Source organism: Cebus imitator, unplaced genomic scaffold (assembly GCF_001604975.1).
Source record: "Cebus imitator isolate Cc_AM_T3 unplaced genomic scaffold, Cebus_imitator-1.0 Scaffold36, whole genome shotgun sequence".
NCBI classification, from domain to species: domain Eukaryota; kingdom Metazoa; phylum Chordata; class Mammalia; order Primates; family Cebidae; genus Cebus; species Cebus imitator.
The window spans coordinates 1334410-1347071 of record NW_016107351.1 but is presented as its reverse complement, the minus strand read 5'-3'; the positions used below and the strand labels follow the sequence as shown (position 1 = coordinate 1347071).

At 56.5% G+C, this 12662-nt stretch overlaps 1 protein-coding gene across 3 annotated transcripts in view; it reads left to right on the top strand.

Annotated features, from left to right (window-relative positions):
- The first annotated feature begins 1647 nt into the window (after positions 1-1647).
- Positions 1648-12662, top strand: part of ASPSCR1 (ASPSCR1 tether for SLC2A4, UBX domain containing) — a 39644-nt gene continuing 28629 nt past the window's right edge. For all 3 annotated transcript variants that reach the window (XR_001823953.2, XM_017524793.2, XM_017524794.2), the window contains exons 1-4: positions 1648-1842; positions 2928-2983; positions 8526-8640; positions 10552-10652. Coding sequence is in view for 2 of the 3 variants with exons in the window: in XM_017524793.2 (XP_017380282.1) it covers positions 1741-1842; positions 2928-2983; positions 8526-8640; positions 10552-10652 (374 nt within the window). In the remaining variant the exon portion in view is untranslated. The remainder of the gene's footprint in view (positions 1843-2927; positions 2984-8525; positions 8641-10551; positions 10653-12662) is intronic.

Here is a 12662-nt window from a genome sequence, read left to right as displayed (position 1 = left end):
TGGCTCAGTGAGGCTCTGAGGTTGCACAGGGCACAGGAGTCTGGCTGGCTGGGAGGACTGTGGCTAATGTGGGGCTCTCCCCAGTTTTCTCCAGTGAACATAGGTGTCCATGTTTGTCTGCATACAGTTGTGTGTGTGATGTGGATGTGTCATCAGCAGGAAGGTAAGAGAGCACCCAGGCAGAGGAGGCGTCCTTAGACTCAGCAATAACTGCGGGTGCGGTGGCTCACACCTGTCATCCCAGCACTGTGGGAGGCTGAGGTGGGCAGATCACAGGAGGTCAGGAGTTCTAGACCAGCCTGGCCAACATGGTGAAGCCCAATCTCTACTAAAAATACAAAAACTAGCCGGGCGTGGTGTGGGTGCCTGTAATCCCAGCTACTCGGGAGGCTGAGGCAGGAGAATCACTTGAACCTGGGAGGCGGAGGTTGCGGTGAGCTGAGATCGAGCCACTGCACTCCAGCCTGGGCGACAAGAGTGAAAGTCCATCTCAACAACAGCAACAACAATAAAAATTAGCCAAGCATGGTTTGCACCTGGTTTCCAGCTACCCAGGAGGCCAAGGCAGGAGGACTGCTTGAGCCCAGGAGTTGGAGGCTGCAGTGAGCTGTGATCACAGCACTGCACTCAAGTCTGGGCCACAGAGGGAGACCCTGCCTCAGTCAAATGAAGCATAAGGACTGACAAGGGCACCAGTTCCCCCTTCCACAGGCTTCTGTGCATCTGAGTCCTGGCCAGAAGCCCACAGAGACAGGCAGGCCCATGGAGAGGGGAGCACCAGGGAGGGCTGAGCCGTGGAGAGAATTTAGCCAAGTCCCAGGCTGGGGGCAGGGAAACACGTGCATGTGCTGTCCATGAGTGGCCCAGGTGCTGGGAGCTAAGCACAGGGCTGCGAGTCAGGAAGGCAGCTCCGGCTGGAGGACGGGAGCTGGCAGCACGTGGCCCTGGTGGCAGTGAGGCTAGGTGCCATCCCTTCTGCGGCGGCTGCGGATGGGGTGCGGTTTCCGAGGCTTCCACCAAGCCCCTGTTCAGCATGGCATTAGCGCGGGGGGTCCTCGAGTGCTTGTGAGTCCGCAAGAGCTCCGGTGAGACTCAAGTGCGCCCACCCCATGATTCTGGACCCGGTGTCCCGCCTTACCTACCCTCAGGTTTAGGGACCATCGCAGCAGCCCCAGGGCTGCCAGGTATTTCACTGCCATTCTAGGATGAGGGAAATAAGGCCTGGACTGGAGGGCCACGAGCCCCAACAGCCAGGAAGGATCCGTACAGGGGTGGGGGGCCTGCCCCATCCCATCAGGTCAGGAGGGGGACGCTGAGCACAGGGACAGGTGGGCCGGGAAGAGGCTCAGGTGCCAGAGCGGAGGCAGCCGGGAGGGTGGGGAGAGCAGGGCACCGACGTGGGGACGGGACGAACCGAGGCCGGGCGAGCGCGGGCCGCTGGGGCCCCAGGGCTCAGTGCCGCTCACTGCGGGTTACCGCGCCCCCAGCTCGGCCCAGCCTGGCCCCGGCGAGCCCATCCGAGCCGCGCTTCCCGGGAGCAGAGGTCGGCAGCGCCACGCGGGTCGCCGGGCCCCGCGCGGGCTTCAGCGGCTCCAGGGCGGGGCGGGGCCGCCGTGGGCGGGGCCAAGCAGGACGCGGAAGCGCGCCCCGGCCCCGCCCCCCGGCCGCGTGGCTGCGCGTCCGGGCTGTTGCCGATAAAGTTGTCTGACGCCAGGCGGCGGCGGGTCACGTGAGCGGAAGATGGCGGCCCCGGCAGGTGGCGGAGGCTCCGCGGTGTCGGTGCTGGCCCCGAACGGCCGGCGCCACACGGTAAAGGTGACGCCGAGCACCGTGCTGCTTCAGGTGCGGCCACCGGCCCGAAGCGAACGGGTGGGCGGGTTGGGGGTCCCGCGCCGAGGCCCCGCCCCCTGCGGTCGGCGTCCGGGTCTTTAGGGGCGGGGCCTGCGGCGGCCAATGAACTGACTCCGGCGCGGCGTCCCCGCCCCCTGCTCGTGGGCACCTGCGCTTCCGCGGGGGTCCCGGGGGTCTCGTATGGGGGCGGAGCGGGGCGGGTGCAGCCCCCGGGGTGCGGCAGGGCCGGTGCCGCGTGTCACCCCCCTTGGAGTCCTGGGCGCCCGGCTGAGCCCAGCTCGCGAGGGCGCGGGGAAGAGGGAAGAGGAGCCCCAGACCCGCGTTCCCATCCCGGGGCGTGCCCCGGAGTGGGAGCCCGGGTTGCGGGGTGGCTGATGTCCTGGCCGTGGGGCGTGGAAGCGATTTTTGCCGAGTCATGCAGTGCACTTTTACTCGGGCAGCTTCTGACCTCGAGGCCATTAAATATAAAATATTAATTGAGCCTCTGCTGCGTTAGGGACCTTGAGGACCCAAAGTGCACACAACGCGTAGTCTGCGGGAGCGGCCCACGGCGTGGGGCGGCCGGGCCTGCACAGGTGGAGGGCGCGGCTGGGAGGCTGTTGGTGCCGGGCGTGCAGAGCGCAGAAGTGCGGCGCTCCGGCGGAGGCTGCGCCGGACCCTCTGGTGCCAGCGCCACGGCTTTGGCTGCTGGAGAAGAGGGGCGGAGGCGGTGCAGGCTGTGGGAGCAGGTGCACAGAACCGTGCCAGAGCCAGGGGTAGCCTCTGCTGGGCAGGGTTGCAGAACTACAGGGTTTGAACTTCATGGGGGGAGATCCCAGAGTGTGTGCCAGGAAGATCCTGGTGTTGCTTGCCGCCGGGGAACCCTGAATGGAGCCTCCCTGCAAAGCGGAGACAGCGAGGAAGGGAGGGACGCCCGTGGCTGTTGTGGGGACCGTCCATAGTGTGGTTTGTGCTTGGGTTTGCCTGGGCAGAGCAACTAGCTTGCCAGGAAGCTGAGTGCCCTTGGCTGGCCTGCCCCACTGCGCCCGCCAGCCCGGCCCACTCAGCAGTTCACCATCCTTTCATCTCACCCCTAGGTTCTGGAGGACACGTGCCGGCGGCAGGACTTCAACCCCTGTGAATATGATCTGAAGTGAGTTTGCCCCAGCTCAGCAAGCAGGGTCTGAGTGTATCTGTGCCCCTGCCCCCTGAACATACTGGCTCTCACTTGGAAGAGCCCCCCGGTGGTTTTAAACAGTCATCATATATTCCCTCCCAGCTCTGGAGACCCTTGGGCCGCACTCTCTCCGATTGCCCTGAGGGAGAATCCTTCCTGCCTCTTCTGGCTTCTGATGGCTCCAAGTGTCCTCGGCTTGTGGCCGCATTGCTCTCTGCCTCTGATTCCTTGTGGACTTTTCCCGTTTTCTGTGTCTTTAGAAGACCCTTGTCACTGGATTAGGGTCCCCTTATATAACCTAGGGTGGTTTATCATGACATCTCCAAAGACCAGGATATCCAAGAAGATGGTCAGAGGAAATTGACCCATGAGTTTTGGGGGGCACCGTTCAATGCCCCTAGGGTTTTTTTTTTTTTTTTTTGAGACTGTTTCACTCATGTTACCCAGGCTGGAGTGCAATGGCGCAATCTCGGCTCACCGCAACCTCTGCCTCCTGGGTTCAGGCAATTCTCCTGCCTCAGCCTCCTGAGTAGCTGGGATTACAGGCACGCGCCACCGTGCCCAGCTGATTTTTTGTATTTTTAGTAGAGAAGGGGTTTCACCATGTTGACCAGGATGGTCTCGATCTCTTGACCTCGTGATCCACCCGCCTCGGCCTCCCAAAGTGCTGGGATTACAGGCTTGAGCCACCACACCTCCCTCTAGGTTTTGTTGCATTTGGTTGTGTAAGTTCCCAGTGGGGCTCTGAGGGGAAGAGCTGACCATGGAGAAATAAGATACCCTGAAAACTACAGGGAGATCCCTGTGGTCTCACAGCCCCTGGAATTACCTCTATGTGGGGGTATTATTCCGAAGAGAGGGCTTCTGCCAGATTCTCAGAGTCTGAGACAGCAGAAGGGTCAGAGCCCTCATATGGGTAGGATTTGTGTGTCTATCCTACATGTGAAGCTTTTTACTTTATTTTTTTTTTTCCCTTTCTTTTTTTTTTTTTTTTTTTTTTTTTTTTTTTTTTTGCTCTGTTGCTCAGGCCGGAGTGCAGTGGCATGATCTTTTTTTGAGACAGGGTTTCACTCTTGTTGCCCAAGCTGGTGTGCACGGTGGCGTGGTCTTGGCTCATTGCAACCTCTACCTCCTGGGTTCAAGTGATTCTCCTGCCTCAGCCACCACGCCCAGATAATTTTTGTATTTTTAGTAGAGACGGGGTTTCACCATGTTGGCCAGGCTGGTCTTGAACTCCTGACCTCAGGCGATCTGCCCGCCTTGGCCTTCAACATTGGTGGGATTACAGGGGAGACCTGTTTTCACAGTACTGTTGTCCTAATATTGGGGGCAGAGGGCAGGAGCCTGCCTTACCGGCCTTGCCGACCCTGTCTTATGGGGCTCTCCTGGGAGGAGTTTCTTAGGGGTGATACTTGCCAAGTCATTCCAGTCGTCCACCCTGTGTCTGGACTGCGTGAGAGTCCCAGGACCTGTGCTCTGAGTGCTAGGTGGTCTTGAGTATCCTGCCTCAGACTCCACACCATCCTTCCCCAGTTTGTGGTCAACTGAAGAATGAGGTTAATACATTTGGGTTGCATCCTGAAGGGTGGCCATTCTAACAGGCTGGGAAGTGTAGCCGTGAGCCAGAAGCCAGAAGCAGACGCTTGGAGACAGGGAAGAATAAGACGGGGTTTACACCGGATGGGGTGGCTGATACAGATGTACTTAATACGCTATGGGAGGATCGTGAGATTCTTGAAAGGAGAACTGTGCACGCGCACAATTGAGCTTCATGCCTCTCCACGGGTCCTGTGTTTAAAAAATGGCAGCGCTAGTGTGACCTGAGGGTGGAACTTTTGGCCTCTGAAGTTAAAGGTGAAGCACGCTGGGTGAAGTGGCTCATGCCTGTAATCCCAGCACTTTGGGAGCCCAAGGTGGATAATTGCTTGAGTCCAGAAATTCTAGGCCAGCCTGGGGAACATAGTGAAACCCTGTCTCTACAAAAAAAAGTAAATAAATAAATCAGTAAAAGAAAAACGTGGCACACCAGAGGGCACAAAAACCCTCACTATGCCAGAACCACTCCCTGGTTGGTGGTCTCTTATCAGGAAGAAATACCTGTGGGTTGTTTTGAAGAAGTGCAAGAGAGAAGGGCCTGGCTAGAGGTTGGCCATTGTCAGATACCAGCCGGGGAGTCTTTGGAGGGGTTGCTTTCTGTTTATCCCTTAGGGAAGAAAGCCCATAGGTGTGTCTGACCTCACACCCATTCATGGCCAGGAACTCAGCTTTCAAGGTTTATGGAGACCCCTGGGCCAAGAGGAGGCCAGTTCTGTTGCTTAGGGGGCTTAGGGTTTCATTTTTATTTCTTTTTTATTATTATTTTTGAAATGGAGTCTCACTCTGTCACCCAGGCTGGAGTGCAGTGGTATGATCTCAGCTCACTGCAACCTCTGCCTCCCAGGTTCAAGCAATTCTCGTTCGTCGGCCTCCTGAGCAGCTGGAATTACGGGTGCCTGCCACCACACTCAGCTAATTTATGTATTTTCAGTAGAGGCAGGATTTCACTGTGTTGGTCAGGCTTGTCTCCAACTCCTGATCCAGTGATCTGCCTGCCTTGGCCTCCTCCAAAGTGCTGGGATTACAGGTGTGAGCCTCCGCACCTGGCCTATTTTATTATTATTTTTTGAGAGAGTCTCTCTCTGTCAACCAGCCAGTAGTACAGTGGTGCGATCTCGGCTCATTGCTACCTCCGCCTCCCAGGTTCACGTAATTCTCCTGCCTCAGCCTCCCGAGCAGCTGCGATTACAGGCACACACCGTCATGCCCAGCTAATTTTTTTTTTTTTTTGAGAGGGAGTCTCACTCCGTCACTCAGGCTGTAGTGCAGTGGCGCTATCTTGGCTCAGTGCACCCTATGCCTCCCGGGTTCAAGCACTTCTCTGCCTCAGCCTCCCAAGCAGCTGGGATTACAGACATCCGCCACTACACCTGGCTAATTTTTGTATTTTTAGTAGACACAAGGTTTCACCATCTTGGCCAGGCTGGTTACTTTTTGTATTTTTAGCAGAGACAGGGTTTCACCATGTTGGTCAGAATGGTCTCGAACTCCTGACCTCAGGTGATCCACCCGCCTTGACCTCCCAAAGTGTTGGGATTACAGGCGTGAGTCACCTCGCCTGGCCATTTTGTTTGAAAAGTCTTGCTCTGTCACCCAGGCTGGAGTGCACTGGCACAGTCTCGGCTTACCGCAGTCTCTGCCCCCCGGGTTCAAGCGATTCTTGTGCCTCAGCCTCCTGAGTACCTGGAATTACAGGCACGTGCCATGCCCGGCTAATTTTTGTATTTTTAGTAGAGATTGTTTCACCATGTTGGCTAGGCTGTTCTCGAACTCCTGACCTCAAGTGCTCCTCCCGCCTTGCCTCCCAGAGTGCTGGGATTACAGGCATGAGCCACCGTGGCTGGCCTCATTTTTATTTCTGACGGCTCACCTGCCCATGATCTGTGTGATGGTGTGTAGTGGGAGCCAGTGAGTGCGACTTTGAGGCAGGTCTTGCAGCACCATTGTAGTGTTTCCTGGTCTCCTTTTCCTCTGCTGAGGCAGTGCCCCGAACACGGCTCCATGCGGGGACACTGCTCTGTCCCCTCCACGGTTCCCAGTCTGCCTGCCCTCAGGTTCCCCGGATCTGCTATCCTGTCTTGCCCTAGATATTTCATGTGGCAATTTCCAGAGTCACTTTTCTGGCCAGTATAAAAGATTGATAGCAAAGTTTGTTCTCTGTTAATTCTTCTAGACATCCTCGAACTTTCTAAACTCTGTTTTCTAATTGTTTCCAGTGGCAGCTTGCATTTCCAAAGGGGGGGGGGCAACCGTTTTCTTTTTCTTTCTTTCTTTCTTCCCTCCTTTCTTCTCTTTCTTCCTTTTCTTTCCTCTCTTTCCCTCACTCCCTCCTTCCCGCCTTCCCTCCTTCCTTCCTTCCATTGCCTGGGCTGGAGTGGGAGCGCACGATTTGATCTTGGCTCACTGCAGCTTCTGCCTCTCAGGTCCAAGCAATTCTCTTGCCTCCGCCTCCTGAGTAGCTGGGACTACAGGCAACCGCTACCATGTCCCGCTAATTTTTGTATTTTTAGCAGAGACAGGTTTTCACCACATTGGTTAGGCTGGTCTTGAACTCCTGACCTCAGAAGAGCCTCCCGCATTGGCTTCCCACAGTGCTGGGATTACAGGCATGAGCTGCTGTGCCGGGCCAAGTATATTCAGGTTTCATGTGTGTTCTGCCCTCAGCCCTGGAGTTTTTTCCCTTTTATCTAAACTTTCGTTAAAAACAGAGCTCAGATATGACTATGCCACTGGGTGAGAGAGTGAAACCCTGTCTCTTAAAAAAAGAGTGAAAATAGGTTGCTCGTTGGCTCATACCTGCAATTCCAGCATGCCAGGATGCTGAGGTGGAAGGACTGCTTGGGCTCAGGAGTTTGTGACTAGCCTGGGCAACACAGCAAGATTCCCGTCTCTGCAAAAGATAAGAAAATGAGCCAGGATTTGTGGTGCACACCTATAGTCCTAGCTACTCAAGAGGCTGAGGTGGGAGGGTAGCTTGGGCCTGAGAGGTCGAGGTTACAGTGTGTTCTGTTTGCTCTGCTGCGCTCCACCCTGGGGAACAAAGTGAGACCCTGTCTCAAAAACAGAGTCAGAGCCTGACCCGTGAGAGGCATGAGTAATCTCTTGCTTGTTCTTTGGGTGACCGACTGGCCAGTGGTCCCCTTGAAGATCAGGGCCATGCAGCAGTTGGGATTTTCTTTTTTTCTTTTTTGAGACAGAATCTTGCTCTGTCATCCAGGCTGGAGTACAGTAGGGTGATTTCAGCTCACTGCAACCCCCACCTCCTGGGTTCAAGTGATTCTCCTGCCTCAGCCTCCCAGCAGCTGGGACTGTAGGCGCCCACCATCATGCCCAGTTAACTTTTGTATTTTTAGTAGAGACTAAAAATAGCTGGTCTCCAACGACCTCAACGGATCCACCTGCCTCGGCCTCCCAAGGTGCTGGGATTACAGGCGTGAGCCACCGCGCCTGGCCCACATGTGGGCTTTCTGTTGCTTCTCTTGGGTTGCGGCCCCATTTGGAGGGGGGCGGGAGCAGGAGTGGTGGGTGGCCACGCCGGCTGGTGGCGGAGGTGAAAGCGGAGGGACTCGGGCAGCCGGCTTTACTGTGGCGGCTCCAGCTGTGACGGCCGGGGGCTGTGACACTTCAGCTTCTCGAGTGTGGCAGTGTTCACCACCCAGACTTTCTGTGTGTTTTCTGAGCATTTGCCCTGGGGCGTCAGCACCCCAGACTCTGGAGGGGCGGCCCCTCAACGCGTCCGTCCAAGGCTCGCTTCTCCCTTTTCCCTGCTCCCTTCTGTGTGCGTGACGCCCTATGTAGTCATGTCCCGCCTTGTGCCACTGTAGATGATGTGGTCCTGCTCTTGGGGAGCTGCCATTTGCCGTGGATGGTGGGGCGTGTCAGGGTCTGCAGGGCAGCGAGTGGGCTCCGGTCTGTCTTGCAGGTTTCAGAGGAGCGTGCTCGATCTTTCTCTCCAGTGGAGATTTGCCAACCTACCCAATAATGCCAAGCTGGAGATGGTGCCCGCCTCCCGGAGCCGCGAGGGGCCCGAGAACATGGTGGGTGGTGCTCTGGGGAGGGTGACTGTGTGGTATGGGAGGATTTAGCTGGCCGGGCACAGGGGGTGTGGGGGTTGCTGGGGAAGGAGGGACATGAGTCTTAGCACTAATTCTGCCTTCCCTGCGTTGGGCCCGAGCAATTTTCTCTTCTTCGAAAGCTGGCAACTGAACATGAGCACCTCATGCTTTCTTTTTTCCCCTGACAGATCTCGCTCTGTCACCCAGGCTGGAGTGTAGTGGCGCCATCCTGGCTCACTGCGACCTCCGCCTCCTGGGCTCAAGCAGTTCTCATGCCTTGGCCTCCCTAGTAGCTGGGATTACGGACGCCGGAAACAACGCCCAACACATTTTTTTGTGTTTTTAACACAGGGTTTTACCATGTTGGTCAGGCTAGTCTCGAACTCCTGACATCCTGGGTCCGCCCACCTCAACCTCTAAAAGTGCTGGGATTACAGGTACTACCAGTGAGCCACTGCACTGGCCTAAAGTCTCATTCTTCGTGTGAAAGTTTTTCTTTCTTTTTGGTGGGGTCATTTGTGCCCTACCTGGCTCAGGGCGTTGGAAGCATTCACCCACCAGCCTGACATTCCGTACATAGAATTGTCCAGAATGCTAAGAGCCAGAAGCACTGCATGGTTGCTGCCCGGGCAGCTCCTTCGTTTCTCAGATGAGACAGTGCAGGGCTTAGGGTTTGCCCCAGGCTGGTCTTGAAATCCTGGGCTCAAGTGATCCTCTCATGTCAGCCTCCCATAGTGCTGGGATTACAGGCATGAGCCATTGTGCCCAACCAAAAGTTGGCATGTGTGCCGGGTGCGGTGGCTCGCACCTGTCATCCCAGCACTTTGGGAGGCCAAGGTGGGCAGATCACTTGAGGTCAGGAGTTTGCCACCAGCCTGGCCAACATGGTGAAACCCCATCTCTACTAAAAATACAAAAATTAGCCGGGCGTGGTGGTGAGTGCCTGTAATCCCAGCTACTTGGGAGGCTGAGGCAGGAGAATCGTTTGAACCTGGGAGGCGGAGGTTGTAGTGAGCCAAGATCACAGCACCACATTCCAGTCTGGGTGACAGAGTGAGACTCATCTCAAGAAGCAAAACAAAACAAAAGTTGGTGTGTTGAGGCGTAGCCGCAAACATTTACCGTCTCGTGGCTTCTAAGGGTCCAGAGTCTGGGAGCAGCTTAGCTCAGGGTCTCTCCTGAGGCTGCGGTCAGGCTCAGTGGAGGTGCAATCTTTCCAAGGCCCCACTAGGCAGGAGGAGTGTCTCCAACACAGCTTCCTCCTGTGGCGTCTGCACACCCCCCACACACACAGGCACACACATATACGTGCACATACTCCCGTACACGCCCATGCACACACGTGCACACCCACACATACCTGCACGCATATCTACATAACACCGGCACACACCTGCACACATTCACATACACTTGCACACACCCACCCGCACACATGCACATACACCCACACACACCCACCCGCACACATGCACATACACCCACACACACCCACCCGCACACATGCACATACACCCACACATCCGTCACACCCACGCACACGTGCGCACACATCCGCATATGCACACACATGCACACCCACACACACCCACGCACATATGCACGTACATCTGCACACACACGCACACCCACAAACATGCACATACACCACACAGTCGCACACCCTCACACACACACATGCACACTTACATGCTGGTGCAGCCTTGTTGGGGAAGCCTCCATGGCCCTCACTCCAGAGTACACAGGAGGGCAGCACTTCTCCGTGGGGGTCAGTCTCTCCCCAGAGGCCTGGGCAGGAGCTGTCGCCCTCTCTGTCTGGAGAGCCAGTCTGGGGTGCAGACGGAACCACCGCCTTTCTTCCTAAGGACGTTTCTCGTGTCCTGTACCCTCCAGGTTCGCATTGCTTTGCAGCTGGATGACGGTTCCAGGTTGCAGGACACCTTCTGTTCAGGCCAGACCCTCTGGGAGCTTCTCAGCCATTTTGCACAGACCAGGTGAGCATCAGTGGGCGGATGGGGGAAGCTGCAGGGGTCACTGGGTCTGGTCCAGAGCTGGACACCCAGTCTCTGTGCTGGACCGTGGTGCCTCTTGGGCTTTGCAGTCCTTGGAAGAGGAGGGGTGTGTGGGCTGCCGTTCGCGAGTGGTAGTCTCAGGGATGGTTGGTCACAGCTCATTGTTCTGAGCTTCCTGGGTCCAGCGGCCCTGCCCTGCCCTCCCAGAAGAGCAGGGATGTGCTTCTGTCCTTGTGGGGGCCTGGGGAGCATAAGGGGAGACATTTGGTGCTGGGGGCAGGGCTCTCATGCTTGCTTCCCCTGGATGGGACCAGAAAGTCTGTTTTTTTTAAGAGGAAGGGGCTCACTATGTCGGTCGCCTAGGCTGCTCTTGAACCCCTGGGCTCCAGCAATCCTCCCATCTCGGCCTCCCAAAGTGTTGGGATTACAGGGGTGAGCCCTGTGCCCCACCAGAAAACTCTCTTAATAGTAATTGGCTGGCCAGGAACAGTGGTTGACGCCTGTAATCCTAGCACATCGGGAGGCCGAGGGTGGAGGGTTGCTTGAGCTCATGAGTTTGAGACTAGCCTCCGCGACATAGTGAAAAATAGAAACATTAGGCCAGGCATGGTGGTGCACGCCTTCGGGCCCAGCTACCCCGGAGGCTGAGGTGGGAGGGTCTTAGCCTGGGAGGTGGAGGTTGCAGTGAGCCCTGATCGCCCTCCAGCCTGGGAGACAGGACAAGACCCTGTCTCAAAAAAAAAAAAAGTAATCTGTCGGTTAATGGTTGAGACTTCGTTTCTGAATGTGTAAAAATGGGTGCTTTGTAAATTTGGGTCATTTCATTGTGGGCTGGAAATCTTTGTATGCTGTGAAAGGCTCAGCCAGCAGAACGGAAGGGACTCGGGGCTGGGGCTTGCTGGGGAGTTCTCGCTCTCTCTGGGCCTTGGTTTCCCCACCTGTGCCTGGGTGGTGTGTGGACGGGGTGCATTCCTGTCTTGAGGACTCAGTGCAGGGCCTATGGGAAGGTGACTGCGTGTCGGGCACTCTCAGTGGCCCCGGGGCTGGGCCTGCCCCCATCTGACAGTGGAGCCACCTGCACAGCACAGGTGTTGCATTCACAGAGGAGGGCGCAGAGGTCAGGGGTCCTGGGGTTGGAAGCCACCCCAGCAGGTGTTGGGGTGAATGGAGTCTTCTGGGGAAGACAATGGGTTAAGTATGGGCACAGAATTCATTCTCCTAAAATTCGACTAAAACAAGTGACAGAACCGGTGAGAAAAGACGCAGCCACAGGCAGGAGTGGGCAGGACCCGAGGCAGGAATGGTGCCAGGCAGGGAGGCGGGCGGCCCCAGGTGCTGGGTAGGCACTGGGTGAGGAGCACGGATCTCGGCACCCAGCTCTGCTGCTTCCTGAGAGAAGAGTGGCAGAGGGCAAGAAGAAACCCACACAGCGAAGGGAGTAAAAGTCAGGAAAGATGAAAGTCCTGAAGGAAATGCCCTGGGCCGGCCGGTGCCCCAGGCGGTAAGTAGGTGCGTGGTGATGGCCATTCTCCCTGGCTGTGCTGTGCTGTCGTCAGATCCGGATGGAGGTGAGGAAATGGCCCACAGTGGCCCCGGGCTGCCACTGGGGAGGGGCCGAGGGTGTCTGGGTGGTGGGACCGCCACTGTGCTAGCATAAGCCTCTTCAACAGACTTTGTAATCTTCGTAGGAAACTTAGTTTAAGAAACAACAGGGGTGGCCGGGCACGGTGGCTCACGCCTGTAATCCCAGCACTTTGGGAGGGCAAGGCAGGTGGATTGTTTGAGGTTAGGAGTTCAAGACCAGCCTGGCCAACATAGTGAAGCCCTGTCTCTACTAAAAATACAAAAATTAACCAAGACTAATGGTGCCTGTATTCCCAGCTACTCGGGAGGCTGAGGAGCGAGATTCACTTGATCCCAGGAGGTGGAGGTTGCAGTGAGCTGAGATTGTGCCATTGGGGTCCAGCCTGGATGACAAGAGCAAAATTCTGT